Raw genomic sequence first — 19,677 nt, 5'->3', positions numbered from 1 at the left:
TCTAACCCCAGGGGTCCCTGACATGAGCATGAACTGCAGGGCTGTGTTGTGGCTGTAGGTCTCGTCACCCAGAGCAACAGCCCTCCCCATACCACGGACGGAGCACCCCTGCTCCCGTGCCTTCCTCACGGTGTGTTACAGTTGAGCCCATCCTGGGGCATCATGTCAGTTGATCTCACTGAAGGCGATGGTTTGCGGGATTTTGTTGTTTACCCTTTCGGCCTGATCTCCATGCAGCTACTCAGCGTTTGAAGCGTGTCTAGCATGACAGAGGGACTGATTTGATAAACCCTATTTACCTTAAATGGGAACAGCCACTGAAGACCCGCGACCACCGGACCGAATGGAGCAGCTCCCGAGGCTCTCCTTGCGTGTGTCGGGCCTCCTCGACGCCCCAGGAGACGCCCCCTCCCAGGCCAGGTTTGAGTGTGAACAAATGAAATAAGTGATTCTCACTCCAGAGGAAACACAGAGCTACGTATGATCTTGGAACCACGGCAGCTAGAAGAGACACAGTCGATTCCAAAACAAATGTCTTCTCAGTTTTGGTTTAGTTTTTCCCTTCAAAAACAAAACAAAAACAGCCCTAGTGTGTGGAGAGCTCTGTAGGAGGATGCTGGTGACACTCCTCTGGCTTATGCGGGTAGGAGGACTAAAGTACAGCAGGCAGGGACAGCCAGAGGGTAAATATGAAGAGCCCAGCACTCTCTGAGGTGTCATAAATCAAGAAGAAATAGACTCAAGGAGCTAACAGCTTCCCAACATTCATCCTCTTGGACTATTTTAAGCAGTCAGAGCGCACAGTCTCTGGGAGGTTATTCCATTCACACAGAGGAGAAGTGATGTGCTTGGCAGGATGTCTCTTTAAACATGCAGAGAAACAGATACCTACGCTGCAGGTCTCAGGCCTGTGGGGCCGGCCAGCCCACTAAGCAGTGCACTATTTTAAGGCCCAGTTGTTCAGTTGCTTACTTCAGTTCCTCTCGACCTCTTGGAACAACTCATTCATTCCTCTCTGCAAATCGCTGGCTGTGCTTCATCCCCACCCAGGCCGCTCCCAAGGAGGAGACAGGGAGGGGAGGGAGAGGGAACTAGCAGGGCGAATGAGGACTCTCAGCCCCAAAGACCTTGGTTAGAGCCCACTGTGTCATTTACTAGCTGTACTCAGTGGACTTCTCTGAGCCCCTGGAAAACAGGTAAAAGAAGAAAGCTAACCTCACTGAGTGTAAGGATCGCACGATAATATGAAGTTACTGCACAGTTGGGTACTTAGTCAGGGACTCAACTCAGTACCTAGAGGATCAGCATTGAGAAGTCAGTGTCTTGGCTCTTCCGGCAGGAGAGGGTCCACAGTGGGAATTATGGGTTGAATGTGTGTTGTCAGTCCTAAGCTCTGTGCCTACGGTTATAATCCCAGTTGGGGATGGGTTGTCCTTGTTATGTGACTGATGCAGGATTGTGTCCAGTGAACCCTGTGTCGCTTTCTTGTGATACAAAGATTAAAACAAGCAAGCAGAGAGGAGGGGTAAGACGGATGCCAAGACACATGGTGACGTTTACGGAACCAGGAGCTGCAGACACAGACCTTCCATCAGAGCCCAGGGAGAGCGCAGACCTCCCCTAGAATGAGCACCCTGAACTAGGTCAGGTAACCGGGAGAGACCAGTCCCTGGAGGAGGACACCATACTGGGGACAACAGAAGGGCAGGAAGAAGAGGAAGACCCCCGAAGAGATGCACTGACATGGTGCCTGCAACGATAGGCTCAAACATAAGAACAGCAGTGAGAACGCTGCAGGCCCGGAGGTGTTTAATCCTATTGGACAGAGTCGCTTGAGAAAATACATTTCTGTTTGCGAAGGCCCCCCATGGAGGAATTTCTGTTGGAGCAGCGATAGCTAATGACGATGGTGCGGCCGGGAAGAGAATCAGGAGCAAGGCTACCTACGGGTAATGACAGTCTACCCTCGATCAGCTGTGAGACCTTAAGGAAGTGACTCAAACTCACCAAGCCTGAGTTTCTCCTCTTTGAAGTGGAAACAGTATTACAGACACACACACACACCAATAGAAGGATTAAGGAACATGGATCACTGGGGTAGAGGCCATCATTCTATGGGGCCACTGTCATTCTAGAGCTAGCTTGGCCTTCTCTGTGCAACAAACCTAGCAACTCCAGCTTCTCTAGGGTGTTCTTCGGAGAACCTTCCAGGCAAGGCGGGAGTGAAGTAAAGTTACCATCCTGGGTGGGGCAAAACCGAGTGCTCTGGAACAATGATTCTTTTACCACTAATAACAGCTAATGTCTGAGTGCTCGCTGCTTGCCAGACTCCCAAGATCTCTACCCACACCATCTGGGCCCCACTCCAGGCCATTTAAATCAGAATTTCTGAGGGTGGAACCTTGCTAGAGCAAAGAGAGAACGAAAGGAGAGCGGCAGGGACGGAGACATGCACATGTATGCACACACTTTGTCCTCAGCTCTCCAGAGGAGTGACAGCTGCCAATCCTGGCAAGAGCCAACCCCTGAGATGGGAGCCTAGATTACCCACATTTAACAGAAGAGGAATACTGAGGTGCAGAGAAGCAATTAACTGGCGGGCAACTGCCAACTCTTTGCATTTCCATTCTGGAGAATCTGTGTGCCTAACCCCCTACTCCACTCCACATTCGGGACCAGAGATGGACCATCTCATGGGCACTCCCTCAGACACTCCCAGAGTCTTTCCAAGAATCCTCCAGGCCTTCTCGAACCACCCACGAGGACTCTCTTTCTGACTAAAGTTCTAATGCAGGCTTAACCTCTAAGAATACCAAAAAGCTGCCAGAAGCGGACACATGCGCAAAGTCACGGGGAGCCATGAAAACAACTGGACCTAATTAAACAGACCCCAGGCCAATGACAGGAAACGACGGGTTTGATGATCTTCATTAAAGGCTGCAGGCTGCCTGTGGAAAGAAGCCAGAGCAAACCTCAGGAAATCTTAAGGCCATCAACCAAAGAATTATAAGACTGATCATTAAATATCCATTGCCTGAGGGCCCACTCAAGCTGCTGGATGAGCCCACCCTTTGGAAGGGCAAAGAGGGCAGTGTTTCAATCCATCACAGAATTAAGGAAGTTGAAGACAGCCTTTCCTCCAAGTCAGGGAGATCTACAGGCCAACCACCTAGTTGACATCTCCGTACATTAGAAGTAGGAACCTGGTGACCTAGTGGTTAAGTGTGGGGTTGCTAACCACAAGGTCGGCAGTTCCAAAACCCCAGTTGCTCAGGTGGAAGGAAGGCTTTCTACTCCCATTAAGAGCGATAGTCTGGGAAGCCCGTAGGGATAGTTCTACTCTGTTCAGTGAGGTCAGTAGGAGTCTGAATTGATTCGGTAGCAGTGAGCACTCTGAAAGGACATCGTGATTGGTATAGGGTCCCTGCAAAGGAGGAAGACCCTCGATGGGATGAAATGAGACAGTATCTGCAACAATGGGATCAACCACAATGATCATGAGGATGGCACAGACCAGAGTGCTCCATGCTGCTGCTGTACACAGGGTTGCCATGAGTGGGAGCTGACCTGTCAGCTCCTTCCAACAACAATATACATTCAGTTGGAGTTAAGCAGCCAACATCACACTTGACTCTTCGGCCAGTCCTACTGCCTCTCTAGCCTTCCCAATTACAGTCAACGGTCACTCCATTCTCCCAGTTGCCCTGCCCATGAACTTAATGTGTCTTACTTGATAACGCTCACAACTAACAAATCCCATTGGCTCCAACTTCAAAATAAAACAACCTAGCTCACGTCACAATCCTGCCTCACCTGGATGACTGCAAAAGCCCCCTAACCGGTCAGTTGCTTCCATATCTGACTCCCACAGAAAATGATCCTGCTCAAGTGCAAGTCAGATCCTGTCATCGCTGGCCTCAAGTTCTTCACATGGTGACAGGCTCGCTCAGCATAAAAAGTCAAGGCCCAGTTACGCAAGGTCCTGCCTGAAGACTCTCCCCTTCATGGCCTCCAACGTACCTCCTATGCTGGCCCCACCCCAACCACACTGGGCTCCTGGATCAACTTCCTAGACCCCACAGGCACTTGGCCCCTCTGTCTGGTCAAGCCACATTGGCGTCATTGTGTCCCTCGAGCATGCCTTCTTCCTTGCCTGTCCTTCACATCTGTTTCATTCGTGTCTTCCATCTCCAAGACCTGGTATACTGGATATAGTACTCGAAAAGTCCTCATGAAATACCTATTGAACGAACAAGTGGATGTCCCCTCAACTGTCAGCTTCACCACTCTTCATCCTCAGCCCTCCCACAGTCACCACCGCCTGTCTCCTCACAGAGCAACCTGACGGAAAACCAGGCCGCTACTCCTAGGACACTTCGCAAGCATCTGCTGGGCAGTGGAAGGTCATCCCAGTGCCTTTTTAGAGGGGGTTCTCTCACCTGCTATAGAACTGGGTCCCCGGCATAGTTCTGGCCTGTTCAGCTCTGCCTGCAAGAGTTACACCCAGAGGAACAGCTGCAAGCAACGTGTTCCAAATCTTTCCCCCGAGTAAAACGTGATTTGCGCGGCTGCCGAGATGAGGTAAGGAGCAGCTACCACCATCCCGGTGCTCACAGAGGCAACACTCGCTGCGGGCCACACGTTCCCACTTCTCAGGAATATCTCACTGGTCTTCCATTGGGGGATTCGCAGGGGATGGAGTGGGGAGGAAAGGGGATGACGAGCCAGCCACTCCACATACCCAGCCTCTCCTCCAGCCTTGCCTGAGCCAGACTCCAAGCCTGCGACCATGAAATAAGTTGGAGTTTAGAGCCGGCACACCTCCCGGTACCAGTCTCTGTGCTTCAGCCTTCAGAGTTCCTGGCAGCCCGTCTCATCCTCAGTTACTCCCCTTTTCCCTCTTCTTTGAAAGGCTGGCCCTGCCAACTGCAACAAACAGCGTTTAAAAATATCTTGCTGGATTATACAGCTCTGCCTTCTAAATTCCTCACAATGGCTGTCTCTGTCCCCACATAGTATAAAGAAGGGTGTAGCTTAATTTTTTATTTTATTTTTTCTCCCTAGCTGTTCCCCTGCTATAAATACCTGAGTCTGGGTAGGCAAGCTTTAAACACCCACTGAATGAAGTCACTTCGGAGTGGGACCCTCCCCTCCCCGCCGCACTGGCCTGCCAGGGCCTCAACACAGCTGTCAAGCACTGCGGTGGGAGGTCAGCCAGAAGCACACAGAACTCATCCTTCTGAGGGGAGCTGGGAAGGCAGGCTCCAAGTACAGTAATCACATTTAATCCCAAGACAAAAATGGATGGGGCTGAGTCCTCCCCGGCCAGCTCTTCAGAGAGCGCCCAGCCCTAACTGCGCTGCTTTCCCAAGGACGCTAACGGCAGGGCTCGACCTTGGGAAAATGATTTCACCGTGTCTGTGTGGGGTTTAGAAACTGTCCGAGACAGAGGACCCCTTGGAGAACTGAAGCAGCATCTCAGCCCACAGATAAGGAAACGGACGTCCAAGAAGACAGAGTGATTCACTCCAGGTCACAGAGGGGGCACTGCCCTAAACTGGCAATCCTGGATCCCTCTGGAAGCTGGGGCGCAGACTGGCTGGGTGTGCGAGACTCGGCCTGCGGGAGCCGCTCTAGCTCGCCTTACAGCAAACACTGCTGTTCTTACGGTAAGAGGCTGGAAAACAAAGTTCTCCACAACAGACTTGGCCCTGATTTGAGATGAGTTTCATGTGAGGAGAGGCCCTTTCACACTCTCTAATCTCTCCCCTCCCCTAACCTTGAACCGCCAGGACTTCCAAGTTGACGGCTTAAAAGTTTCCATCCCGAGGCTGGACTTTCCCTCAGCTCATCTTTTGAAAAGAGTCCCGAGAAAACAGTGGGTAGTAGGACTAAGCACAATCCTTGTTACTTTGGGATTAATGGTACATGACTATATGAGGGACGGGGCTTCACAAAGCTCACGGGAAAAGTCTAGTCTCTGGTAATGCGGTTTTCCCACGAACTTTTGGAAGCCCCCTTGGGTGCATGTGTGTTTTCTGGTGCCAAGGAACCTGCTGTATGACACTGTGGGCAGGAAAAAGACCCACAGCTGAGTTAGTAGGTAAGCCATTGCTGGCCTGTCCCAGTCTTATGCCAGCCAGATAAATGCAGCCGGACCCCACAGAGCCCAGTGCAATCAGCTAATCGGTGGTGGTTGTAGGTCAAACATTCATCACAGGCGAACCTTTCCTGAACCTGCTCAGGAAAACAACTTGACCAAGGATTAGGAGGTGGCTGTGTTTACCTCTGAGTGCTGAGCCAGTATTTCTTCCCATTCTCACCTTGACCCTACCCTCTCTTGCCAATGCCCACCACCACCACCACCCCACCCTCCCCGTAAGAAAAACTACCAGCACAAGAAAACGAACTCTAACCTAGAAACGGAATATATCCTGTCAGACTTAATTAATTAGTGAAGAATGTTCTGGGGCCTTCTGATCTCATCCTGTTTGGTGCTGCCGTCTACCTCCTCTGGCGAAAGCAAGCAAGCCCCACGTCCTCACTGAGCGTATTTGCCTGCCCCATTTTCATTTGGTGCCAGGATTGTCCTGGCCTGAAATGCTGCGTCCCGGGTCACGGAAAATGCTGAACTAGAAGCCAAATTCCACAGCAGAAGCAAGATTGCCCGAGGCCCTGTCCTTTGGCCCCTCCTGAACCCTGGTTTTCTCAGTTAAAAGTCTTTTTGGATTACTTTTATTGCTGGGACAAGAAGACACATGACACAGGATATGTATATTTTAGGGGTCAGGCTTTCAACCAAGCCGAGGGTCACCGGGAGGTCTGGGGCTGTGGGTACAGATGAGCTAAGGTGCCAGCATCCTCGCCTTCACAATGGCAAAAATCCGTTCTGGAAAACACTGTGTCCTGCACTCAGGCAGACGTCTTCACATCTGGGTAAAAGATGTTTTCCTTTGTGCCATGTTATCTCACCCGATTCCTCCTCCATGTCTGATATCTGAACTCTGCGGCCAAGCAGGACTGGCTGCCCCTTTCCAACAAACACTTTGCTCTCTCTCCTCTGCCTGGAAGCCTCCATGTTCTCTGCACCCCGCCCCCTCCCCATCACAGCTCTCTTTCCAATCACCCTCCATCCCTGCCCAGCTCACACTATGGCCCTCCCACCATAACACCCGACCCCCTTGCAGCCTCCCTGGCCAGACACATCTCGTTCCGATGCTCTTCAACCAACAAAAGCCTGGTGGTCCTCCTGTAGGGCAGGAAAACAATATCCACATAATCCTCTGAGGATTACAGTTTTCCCAGGATCTCCAGTGATTTGGTAGCTGATGCCCAGGAGTCCCCAGGATGTGCTCAAATACAAGGCAATCACCTGCATCATGGAATTTGCTGGGCACAGCCAATCAGCTGTAAGAAGATTAAGATGAGATCAAATGCCCTTACTCAGAGCACAGCTCTGAGCCAATCCATCACAAGGAAGTGTCTGGTGGGCCTGATTCCACGATGGACAAGCTTGCTTGCTTTGGCTGGGTCTAGAGCTTGCATCAGGAGCCCTGGTGGCGTAGGGGTTCTGCACTGGGCTGCTAATCACATGGTCAGCAGTCTGAAACCACCACCCAATCCACAGGAAAAAGGGAGACTTTCTACTCCCATAAAGAATTACAGCCTCGGAAATGCACAGGGGCAGTTCTATCATCTCCTGTATGGTTGCTAGGTGAGTTTGGCTTGGGGTCAGAACTTGCATTTATCTGGCTTATTCTCTGGTTCGTTGGGTGTGAGCCAGCAGCCTCCCACCGCCTGGCCTGCTGATACCAGGAATTGTCAGCAGCCTGCTGTCTGCTCTGCCAATCTAGGGATCATCTGCCCCTGCAGCTACTCAGCTACTCAAGTCAAGAGAAGCCTCCAGTCTGACAGCTGATCCACGGACTTGGCACTTGCCGGCCTCTACAGAGGTGCAAGCCATAGCTCTGAAGTAAACCTCTCTCTCTATGTCCCTATATGTCAGGCGCATAAGTTTTGCCTCTAGAGAACAGAGGAGCTGGGAGGGGCAAAGGAAGGAGCTCCTAGGACGTGCATAGCACGTGGCAAGTGGCAGTTTTCAGTATCGTTTCCGTCATCTGAATGCAAAGTCGATACACCACTTGGAGGTAAGCTTCCAGGCGCTCGCTTTGCTCGCCCTACAACATTCTGAACTCCTTCATGGTCAACATCAATCCTTGCCCTCCCTAAGTCGGCCTCCTCTGCTTGGTCTTTAGTAAGCCCATCAATCGTTGATTGAAGACATGTCTCTGGCTGGCTCAGGCTGTGTTTCTTAAGCCTCTCTTCCCAATCCAGCATGCAGCTCCCAACATGCGGCAAAAGCTCTGAAACCACTGAGGCCTTTTGTACAAACAAGCAAGCACACTACAAAGTGTGCTTACATGACAGACCAGCGACACAGAAACACCTGCCATCTCTGTGTCTCAGGACTGCGGGGCTGCAACAAGTCAGGTCAGACACCCACAATACACCTGCTCCCCAGGGCCAGGAATGGGAGGGGCTCTGCTCTCACCACCTGCTGACGGCCCACTTCATTTGGAGAACCATCCAGTCATAATGAAGCACAGCACAGGGGTGCTTTCCTCCATCAGCTGAAGTCCCCCTCCCCTCCACACAACAACCATTAGTCACCAAGGAAATCCTGGTGACTAATACGTGTCACCCGGAGGCTCAGGGCAACATCCTCCCCTGTACTAGAAGCCCACCTCAAAAAAAGTGAACACAATTGGTGTGCCTGGCCCAAGTTGGCAAAATCGATGGTGCCCATTGGAAGCAATGTTGTATGTGCCAGGCTGCACATGGCAGAACCAGGCCAGCTGCTGCTAAGCCAAGGCTGCCACTCGCAGGAAGCCCCTGAGTCAGAGTTCAACTGTGCCCCCAGCACTCCCAACGGCTGATTCTCTAGAAGATGCCGACTGTGCCCTTCCGGGGCAGACTCCCGCCTCCAACCGTCTGGGCAGCAACCAAGTGCAGTAACCCCCTGTCCACCCAGAAACTCTACCCCTTGCCAAGTCTGATTGGTCCTCACAACAAGCCTAGGTATTACTGTTAGTCCCATTTTACAGAGCAGTGTAAGTAGGGGCAATTTTGCCCCTCAGGGATCACCTGAAAGTGTGGAGACATTTTCGATGGTCGCAACTGGAGGTGGGGGGTGCACCTGGCATCTAGTGGGCAGAGGCCGGGGATGCTACTAAACATCCTACAAGGTACAGAGCAGTCCCTACACCAAAGAACTATCCAGCATCAAAGGTGAATAGCGATGGAGTTGAGGAGCCTAACTTGCTACGCAAATTTTCACCCCAAACACAAAACAAACAACAGCACCAGGATTGAGACCCTTGGTGTCAAGGAAGAAACGAAGGCACAGAAGCGGCACAGGTGGTGGAATCACACAGCTTGGGATGAGGCTGTCGGGATATATACCTGGCAGCCCCACCAGTTACTGCCCATCTCCCCACCCCATATCCCCTGAGCGCTTTGGAGGCACCAGTGTGTAAGTACAGAAGTAAACTGCCCCCGTGGAAGACCTGAGCCCTGGTGGTGCAGGAGTTAAGTGCTTAGCTGCTAACCAAAAGGTCTCCAGTTTGAACCCAAGCCCCGCTCCTTGGCAGTAGAGACTACAGGACAGGCATCCCTTTGGGCAGTGCTAGTCCTCTAGCTGCCCGATGAGTCAGAACTGACTTGGTAGCAATGAATTTTGCTTGGGTTTGGTATAAGAACCAACTGCGAAGAAATGGAGGTTCAGAGGCTTTAACGGCTTGAGGGCAGGGGCCAGTAAGAAGCAGAGCAAATAGGGACCCAGTTTTCAAAGTGCTTTGAGCATTTCAACGCTCCCTTCCATTCTCCTCCAGCGTTCCTTACCGTGGCTGAGCCAGCAGTCAGGCACTGTCGTGGGCTCCAGGGGTTCGAAGCTCCCTTGGCAAAGGCTCTTGGGCCCAGATCCCAATGCCCTGCACACAGATCCCCGTGACTCCAGTTTCCCTGAGCTCCGTGAGAAGAGCACTGCAGTGGCACCTGCAGCCCCTCCATTCTGATGAGCTGCAGTGGCACCCGCAGCCCCTCCATTCTGATGAGCTTATCGACCAGCCAGCAGCTGACACTTGTGACGGGCTCCCTGAGCAGCTGCGCTCCCGCCCCTCTGAATTGAGTGGCAATAAAGGCGCCTTAAAATCGATGGCATCTGCAGGCCTGTCCCCTGAGGGTCCTTTAGAGGTGGCGACAACTCCCCATCCAGGCCACCGCCTTCATAGCCGCTGTGGAGATTCACCAGATTCGCCAGGCCCCAGGGGAGGGAACAAATAGTGCACGTAGGGCAGTGGTTCTCAACCTTGCTAATGCTGCGACCCTTTCATGCAGTTCCTCATGCTGTGGTGACCCCAAACCATAACATTGTCATTGCTACTTCATCACTGTCATTTTGTTACTGTTCTGAATCGGGCGACCCCTGTGAAAGGGTTGTCTGACCACCAAAGGGGTCTCAACTCACAGGTTGAGAACAGCTGGCCTAGAGACTGGGGAGTCAACCCCATCCAGGGCACCTTGGATGGTGGGCCTGGCCATCTGCTTCCAAAAGGTCACACTTGGAGACCGACGGACGAGTTCTATTCTGCACATGTGGCCGTGCAGGCTCTCGGTGTGATGGCCATGTGCCTGACCTCAGCAGGCCGTACACAAACACCCTCAGAGGGCATGCTGTTGTTGCTCTCCATGCCATTCTGCAGAGGACCCCTCACTATTCTTGACTGTGAGTCCAGGCCTCGGCTAGAGTGAGGTGGGGCACAGCCCTGACCAGGCTGGCACTGAGGAGGAAAGGAAGGATGAAGGCATCGTACAAAGACCAGGCCTGTCAGTCTGAAGGCCAGAGCATCCACCCACGCACAGCATCGTCCAGCTAATGACAACTGTCATGGGGAGGCGGGGTATGGACACACCTGTAGTTACCCTGTTACCGTTAGTTGCTGGGTCATTTCTGAGTGGTATGCATCCCAGCAGTCTCCAAGGGCACCTTAGCAGCTGGGATCCTGGGCTCAACACTCACTCTGGAGGTGGGTTGGGACATAAATGCACTCCTCTGGGTGGTGCTTTGCTGGCAACTAGGGGGGTATTGCTGTCCCTAAGGGACCCGATCACCAGTGTCAATCCTCTTAGTGATTTATCTGTTGCCTCCTGGGAGCTCTGGTGGCATAGTTGCTCATACACTGGACTGATAAGCACAAAGTCAGCAGTTTGAATCCACCAGCCACTCCATGGACAACAGATTAGGCTCTCTGCTCCTGGGATGAGTTAGTCTCAGAAGTCACAGGTGGCTAGGTCTACTCTGCCCCACAGGGTCACTGTGAGTTTGGGGTCAGCTATTAGACCCTTGTTTTTGTACTCTTCCACTTTGAGTACCAAATCAAGGCTCCTCTGTAGACTGAGGGCATCCTGCTAACCCGACAACCCTCCCATTCAAAGGCAGCCGGCTGACTCCACTGGAAATCGGAAGTTAATAGGGGAGTGGGGTTGCTAAGGCATGGGCACCCCATAACGCTGCTGCTATTCCTCCACACCAACCTCACACTCACTGCCAAAGAGGCGATGCCAACTTATGGTGACCCTAAAAAACTGGGCAGAACCACACCTGTGACTTTTTGAGGCTGTGACTGTTTGTGGGGGTAGAAAGACCCATCTTTCTCCTGAGCAGCGGCTGGTGGTTTTGAAATGCTGGCTTTACAGATTGCAGCTGAACTCGTAACCACTAGGCTCCCTCCCATCCACTATTTCTCAAGAAACTATACACTGGCTGCCTTGGGAGAAGCGGTTCTTTACTTTTTTTTAGTTAAAAAAAGTTGTATTGGCATATAATTAACACCATGCAATTCAACAGTTCAATCATATTAAGAAGAGTTGTACAATCACCACCACCCTCGCTTTTAGAACATTTTCTTCTTTCTTGCACTCCTTGTTATCAGCTCCCCATTTCTCCCCAACCTCCACTGCCTCACCTCCAAGAAGCCATTAATCCAATTACTGCCTCTGTAGATCAGTGGTTCTCAACCTGTGGGTTGCACCCCCTTTGGGGGGGTTCGAATGACCCTTTCACAAGGGTCACCCGATTCTTAACAGTAGCAAAATGAGTTATGAAGTAGCAATGAAAATAATTTCATGGTTTGTGGGTCACCACAACATGAGGAACTGTACTAAAGGGTCATGGCATTGGGTAGGTTGAGAACCACTGATAGAGATAGACGTAAATCTTCTTGGAAACAAACTGCCTCATTGTTCTCGCCTAGTGAGGTTGGTGGGTTTGAACGGGTTCTTTAGAGGAAGGTGTCAAACATATTGAGATGCAAATTCTAAAAGCAGAATATTTGTGTGGTGGGACCTATCCTTCCCCTCCTCCTACCCCCTTCAAATGTTTATTGAGCAACTGCTGTGTGCAAGGTATTGGCCGGACAAGGGGACAGTGTGCCTCTGAGCTCAAAGTCAGAGGAGGACTGGGTCTTCCAGGCAAGGGCTGGGGCAGGCAAGTGAATTATTCTGGAGGAAGTGCAACAACTGCCCTTGTTCTCCCACCACAGGCTGGGGTTGCATTTCTCAGGCATGAAAGAGAAAAATAAGTTTCCATTTCCAGTGCCTTGGCGTTGTTTCAGTTTTACCAGCCCCTTGGCTTCCGTAAACCGGCCAGAGAGCAGGGTGGGCGGCCCTCCTTGCCCCATCAGACTACCCAGGTGTGGAAACTGATTAAACAGCAAATAGCAGCTCAATTAACCCTTGCTCCTTGCGCTGATTATCTCCGTGGAAATCCATCCCACAATCGCCTCCCTGAATCAATCCCCAGCCAGGAGAAGGGCTCCCGCCCCGTACTCCAGACACAGCCCTTTTATAGCTTAGCTGCAAATGAGATGTTGAGACTTGCCCTACCTGTAAAAAAATCATCACTCAGAAAAGCCTGAGGTCACTCTCTTTTTATTTTGCCTTAAGGCCTTTAACCCCCAAACCCACTGCTATGGAGTCAATGCTGACTCATCGTGACCCCAAATAGGGTTTCCAAGGCTGTGCATCTTTTTGCCCACCTGAACGCACTTAAGATGGCACCGATGTCAACAGTACTGGCTATTACCAATGAAACTTGAGAGAGGTTTTTCCTGTCAATTATTCACGCCAGTCACACTTCAAACATTTATTGAGCAACTGTTGTGTGTGAGTTACTGGCAAGCTAAGGGGACAGTGATGCCTCTGAGCTCAAAGTCCGATGGCAGAGATAGCGCTGGGTGCTGTGACCCGTTGAGGAGGGAAGGACCGGGGCAGGCAGGTAAAGCTTATTCTAATTCTTTAATAACAGAGTAAATTATTTGCTGGCCCTCTTGTCTCCATCACTGGATCGCCAGCTTCACCGTTGCATTGCCAGCTTCATAGCTCCTGCTCACCGGGTAAACCACAGCACTTCTGCCAGTAGGAGGCACAGAGCCAGAGCTCCATAAAGATTTGTTGACTGAGTTGATACTACATACTGAGCACTCGCTATGTGCTAAGATCTTCAAATTTATGCTATCACTTCATCCTCATTACAACCTTATGAGACGGGCGCCTTTATCCTCCTCCATTTTATACATGGCAAAAATGAGGCTTGGGATGATTTTAAAAATGACCCTGTGCCACTAGTATCCCTGGCAGGGGAGCACTCTGAACCTTGCAAGGTGCCCCCAAGTCTGTCCTCACCAGCACTGATACAGCAATGAGCAATGCTCCCATCCATCCTGGGCACTGCTTTGATCTGGGCACTGCTTTGGCATAGGAATTTTGTCACCAACATCCTACCACCTCATTGTCTTGAGTTCAAGAGTGGAGGACGTCTCTCACGCCAGGAAAGCTTAGTCGGCAACAGTCTAGGAAAAACTTGGAAGTGACAAGGAGCGTGGAACTTACATACCAGAAAGAGGAGGAGCCGTCTCTTTAGGACAGCTCCCTGTTTATAAACACGCCTCCGCTAAAGTGGTTTCTCTACCTGCCCATTAGGAAGCCACCAAGATACCATTGTTTACTGACATCACCCTGGGAGCAGGGGCATCAATACCAAATGAGCAGGTGGTAGCTGGCTCCTGCTGTTCTGTGAAGCTGAGATCATGCTGTATCAACACTAAAGAACTTATCATCCATCTTGGGCTGAGCACAACCAGATTTGTCCAGCATTTGAGTAATGGATAGCTGGATTAGGGCCTTGAAATTCCTGGTTGGAAGATATTAGACGTTTAAGAGCCCCATATAGCTGAGTCAACTGCAGGTGCCCTGCTGTATAATTAGCAGGCCTGACAACAATGATACATAATTTAAAGGTAAGACCAGCAGGACAAGAATATGAACTCTCTCTCCTGCCCCTGTGCAACCACTCTGCCTTGGTCTGCTGCTGTGTAATCTGGAGCCTTGCTGGCCTTTGGGCCCTGCCAACGTGGCAAAGGTTCTTTCCTCGGCTTCCCTCTGAAGCTGGCTTTCGGGCCCAACTGATTCATTGCTCCTCTTCTTAGCATTCATTGCACTTTGTCTAAAGAGACTTAATAAATCAGCCAGCTATTGTTTCGCGAGACCGCCCCAGCTTCTCACGTATGAAAAATGAGTGTGTGACTAAATGGAAGCAAGTGGCCACCTCACCTCTGAGGGCCTTGGAGACCATCATGCACAGAAGGAGGCTCTTCCTGAGCATCCCAGGGCCTTTGTCCTGTTAAAAAGGGATTCCTGCTACCCTGACTACCATGGTGTAAGGAGGATTGCTTGGGGTGGGGAAGAGACCACTAATGGGGTCAAAAGCCGATCCTGTAGAGAAAATCCCACTGAAGGATGACTCCAGATAAGAAAGTGCCCTATCAGGTAAGGCCTTTAGTGGAAAACACCTGTTTTTTAGTACACGATTTCTGGTCACTGACAGAGGCAGTTGCTCTTATGAGCCTCAAGTTGTAGTGAAAGAAAGCAGAGAAGTGCTTCATTTACTTACTTATTTCCTTACACTATTTTGCTTTATACAGTGAGGGTTTCCATATATTCTCCTGGGACCCCTTGCTTCTTCCAAGTTCAGCCAGGGTCTTCCCTCGGCCAAAAGTACAGAACCCTGCCTCTGAGCTATGACCCCTTGCTGGAAATCCCCCCCGCTCTCCACTTCCCTTCCTAGAGTGGGTGTTCCCGGTGTTGACAACACCAGTCTTCAGGGCAAAGCGTGATGATCGGTTGTGACATCACCACCTGAAGCTCGAGTCTGACCTTAAGCCTGAGTGAAGCTGAAAGCAAAGAAGACAAAGGCTCTTGCATTCCAGGCACCCGTGTACTTTTTGGGCTATTCCAGAAAGAAGAGAAACCATAGACATTGACAGTAAGCCACACGTACCACGTACTCCCAGAGGGCCCCCAGTATGCCAACTGCCCTGCTTGGAAATGGAACAAGCAACGATAATGACAAATTAAAAAGCGGTTTTCTTTCCTACAGCGACTAGAATAGTGGACTCTGGAGCCTGAGTTCACATCCCAAGGTTACTTGTGTAATCTTTAAGAGGCCCTGGTGGCAATGTTGGGTAAGTATTGGACTGCTTACAGAGAGATCAGAAGTTCAAATCCCTCATTCTTTCTAAGGGAGAAAGATGAAGTTGTCAGCTCCTGTAAAGACTGACAAGCTCAAAGCCTATAAAATGTCACTATGAGTTGGAGCTGACTTGATGGCAGCTTTGTGCGTTTGTGTGTGTGTGTGTGTGTCTGTCTTCTGCAGGTTGTCTGGGAGGACTGTATAGTCTTGGGCAAATTACTCACCCACCTTGGTTTCTCCATTGATAGGGATAAGATTATAGGTACCTACCACTGAATAGGGTTATTCAGATTCCATGAGTTATACAAGGTGCCGAGCTCAGAAACTGGCACATTGCTGAGTGCTATTCCCGTGTTGACGATAAGGTTAAACTCCCTGTGAAGATGCGGTCCTCTTTATCTTTGCCCAGTAGCTATCACTCTGCTGCTGCTTGTTTATTTGTCTCTGAAAGCTACCCTGAAATAGCCATCCAATAGACAGCAAGGATGTCTGAGCAAGGAATCATTCTAAATAATTCATGGCTTGCCAACTCCTGAAATTGGAGTCTGGTAGGCAGCTTGCTGTTGAGCGTAGGCCACACCGTAACGTCACCTGGGCGGTAGTCAGATGTTCTATGCTCATCCCCTGCGGAAGCCATGCCATGTCAGAAGAGGGGAAACCTTCCAATGGCTCTGTTCACAGACTGGACACCATGCCATGCCCACCTCCTCCCACCCCTGCCCCATCCCGTGGCTCACAGGAGCAGCCTCTCCTTCAGGAAAGCCGACCTGGCTGTGCACTGAATCTAGCACAGTACATACAGCGGTTTCACAAACTGTTCACCTGGCAGGTGACAGCATGGAAAACCAGGCCCTGGAAGCCAGCAAAGTAGTTCCTTCTCTGGAAGGGGAGGTTCAGAAGACACAGATTCCATCATCTCACCCACCACCCTTCTACTTCCTGAGAAAAGGCCCAACTATGAGTCTTGAGTGGCAGCACCAGGCCCTGGACTTCCTGCTCTGCTCCTCCCACACCCACAACTCACTCAGCTCTCCAAGTTCAGAGTCTTTGGCTACAACTGGGCTGGGAGACCCCCAGAGGCAGAACCACACAGCGTCCATCAGCTCTCGAACTAGAGGTCCAACCAAACAAGGCGGCAGGGCAGTAAGCTTAGTTCCCGAAACGCTAACTAAGGAGGCTCCATCTCATGCCCTCAGTGAACAGTGTCCGGGCAGTGCCAATGCCAAGCAACACAGGTTGGCGACAGTCAGCCCGGGCTCGACCACTGAAAGTTCATCTCAGAAGAACAGCGTCTGGGAGAAGTGTTTCTGCCCAGTGTCCTCCTCCACCTTCAGCCCCAACGCTTTCTCCCAGAACAGGGCACACCCATCACGCTCAGCCCAGGGCGTTTGCCCTCCCCACCCGTCCCGGCAGCAGGCGCACTTACCGTTGGCGTTCTTGCCACAAATGAGGTGCTCATAGGGCTGCAGGACGCCCCAGAGCTCGGGGTCGTTGTTGATGACCATCTCCAGGGCCTCAGCGGACACCTCCCCGCCTCCAGCCCCTCCACCGTCGGGGCTCTGGCTGGCCAGCACCCGGGCCCGGATCTCCTCCACCAGATTCTCCATGCAGGCGGTGAGCGAGATGGCCGCGTACTCATGGATGCGCACGGAGATGCGAGTGTCCACCATCCAGCGGAAGAAGCGGCCCACCGAGAAGGTGAGGCCGCAGCGCGCCGACTTGCCCCGGCGCAGCCCGTCCCCGGCGCTCATGCTGTACAGGGACAGCGCCTTGACGGCTGCCAGCGTGCAGCTCTCGGCCAGCGCCCAGCTGTGCACTAGACGCACGGCGCTCTGTACTTCGAAGCGGGTGCACTTGGCGTGCAGGACGCTCAGGCGCTGCGCCTCGCGGGCCACTCGGATCAGCGCCCGGCGGAGCAGCCCGGCCAGGCGCCGTACCGCCTCGCCCGAGAAGGCTGGCGGCCGCCGGCCGCTGACGCCCTTGCGGAGCACGCGGGCCACGTCCCCCTCGGTCCAGGGAAACTCCTCCAGCTCGGGGAGTCGTGGGCAGCGCGAGAAGAGGTCGGCCACCTCGGGGTCCTCGGGCAGCACCGTGTTCACCGTGTCCCAGCTGTTGTGGCGGCTGTTCATGGAGCCCGAGTAGCACCACCAGGCCGCCCCGCGGTGCTGCTGCGCCGAAGAGTTGAGCGCCTGCGAGTTGGACTTGGAGGACGAGAGGCTGAGCGAGCGGCACGAGTCCCCGGCCCCATAGCCGGAGTCCAAGGTCAAGTCCTCCAGCGTCTTCAGAGTGGAGCTGTACGTCCCGGCCATGGGGAGCCTGCCGGCGGCGGCGGCCTCGCCGAACGAGGGGCGCTCACCGCCCCATGGCCCCTTCCCGAAGTGGGCGGAAGCCAGCTCTAGGCGCTCCAGGGCGCCCGGGCCCCTCTCTGCGCCGCGGGGACCAAGGGCCGCATCGCCCGCGAGGCGCCGCGGGAAGGTGGGCGAGCTCGCGGCGATCCGGAGCCCCACGCGCCGGGCGTCCGGCGCGGAGCTGTCACTGGAACGGCCCCCGCCCGCTCCTCCGCCGCCCCTCTCGTGCACCTCAACTTCCCGAGAGCAGGGCGTCCGGCGGTCCTCCACAGACGCGGACTCCGGAGAGGACAGGGCGGCGGCGCCGCGCGCAGCGTCGAGTGCCGACCAGCCGGTTCAGAAAGCGCTGGGCAAACTTCTGTGCCGAGCCGGCCTCCAGCACAGCTGGGTACCCGGCTGCGGCCGCATGCAAATGACCCCGCCCGGCTCACCAATGACCGGCCGTGACGGACAAGAGCTGCACCAATGATCTCCTGGAGGGGCGGTCACTATGCAGATTTCACCCCGGCGGCGGTGAAACCCCCGCGGTGGCGGGGGCGGGGCGGGGCGGGAGGCCGAGGGTCCGGCGGAGGGGAGACGGGGGAGGAGGCGGGGAAGGCTCGGAGACCTGAAAGGAAGGATCGAAACCTCAGGCCGTGGAGCCGACGGTAGAGAGAAAACGGCGAAGAAAAAGCCACGGTGCTCCGGCTCCTTGCCGTCGCCTTCCTGAAACCCCGCTGCAAGCGACCACCGACCGCCGCCTGCGCATCCTGGGCGGGCCTGGGGAACCGGGGGGACGGGGAGGGGGCTGTGCCGGGCGCGCCCCCTCTCCCCTCCTCTTCCTGCGAAGCCCCTCCTGTTCTCGGAGAGGAAAATCCATTTGTGATTGGAGGCGCCAGGGACGCCGTCGCTTCGCTTTCACGTCCGTCTGGTTTTCTTGAAAGTTGCGAGTCAGGCTGCTTAGAACAGAATTTCTTAACTTGTCACCCTGACAGGCTCCCGAGGCGCACCAGCTCCCCTTGTGAGATCAATACACGGTTTTCCTGAACGGGATTCTAGGACAAAAGCTCCACCACGTTTGGTCAAACCCCCCAAAAGACCTGTGATTTCTCTAAGGTTAAGTACTTGTCTTGGATTTAAAAAAAAAATTTTTTTAAAGCAGTATAGCCTAGAACTGCCCCGTGGGGTCTTGGGGGGAAGGTGGGAGGGTAATCCTTATGGGAGCAGATCGCCAGGACTTCTCCCTAGGAGCCTGCTGGGTGGGACCGCCCGCCCACCTATCTGCGGAACGCCGATTGTTCTCAGGTGCATCCGTGTGAGGGTCGGTGCAGACACAGGGAGGTCAGCCTGCCCGTATCACCCCTCAGAGTGTGAGCGTGGGGTCCCTCTGTCCACGCGGCACGGTCCTAAGCCTGTGTCGGGGCCGGAGCGCGTACCCAGCTGTACCCCATCCATCGCACACATCCTTTAACTCGCCACGCGCACGCGCGCCCAGGCATTTGGGTCCCCTCCAGGGGAACCCCGAAGGAGAGCTGATTGTGCCCAGCCCCCAAGCCAGCCTCCTGTCTGCTGAGTGGCTTCGCTGTGCGACATTTCACACCAGTCTGACCTCGGTGGGGTACGAACTAGAAGTGTCTGGTTTGTCTCTTTCCTTAAATTAATGGCCCTGCCTCCCCCCCTCCCCTCCTTGAAACAGCTAGCTCTCAGGCCATTTCCCTACCACGCCCCCTTGCCATGGGTTTTAGTTTATGCAATATTGCCCCC

The 19,677-nt window shown here is 53.2% G+C and overlaps 1 protein-coding gene across 1 annotated transcript in view; it reads right to left on the bottom strand.

Moving 5' to 3' along the window:
- ABTB2 (ankyrin repeat and BTB domain containing 2) overlaps positions 1 to 18,692 on the bottom strand; it is a 191,666-nt gene extending 172,974 nt beyond the window's left edge. The window contains exon 1 of the mRNA XM_075545913.1: positions 17,013 to 18,692. Within this exon, the coding sequence (XP_075402028.1) occupies positions 17,013 to 17,895 (883 nt within the window). The 5' untranslated portion in view covers positions 17,896 to 18,692. The remainder of the gene's footprint in view (positions 1 to 17,012) is intronic.
- Between the last annotated feature and the right edge of the window lie 985 nt (positions 18,693 to 19,677).

This window comes from Tenrec ecaudatus, chromosome 4 (genome assembly GCF_050624435.1).
Source record: "Tenrec ecaudatus isolate mTenEca1 chromosome 4, mTenEca1.hap1, whole genome shotgun sequence".
Taxonomy (NCBI): domain Eukaryota; kingdom Metazoa; phylum Chordata; class Mammalia; order Afrosoricida; family Tenrecidae; genus Tenrec; species Tenrec ecaudatus.
Note: the sequence above shows the minus strand (reverse complement) of the source record. Positions and strands in the feature narration are given on the sequence as shown.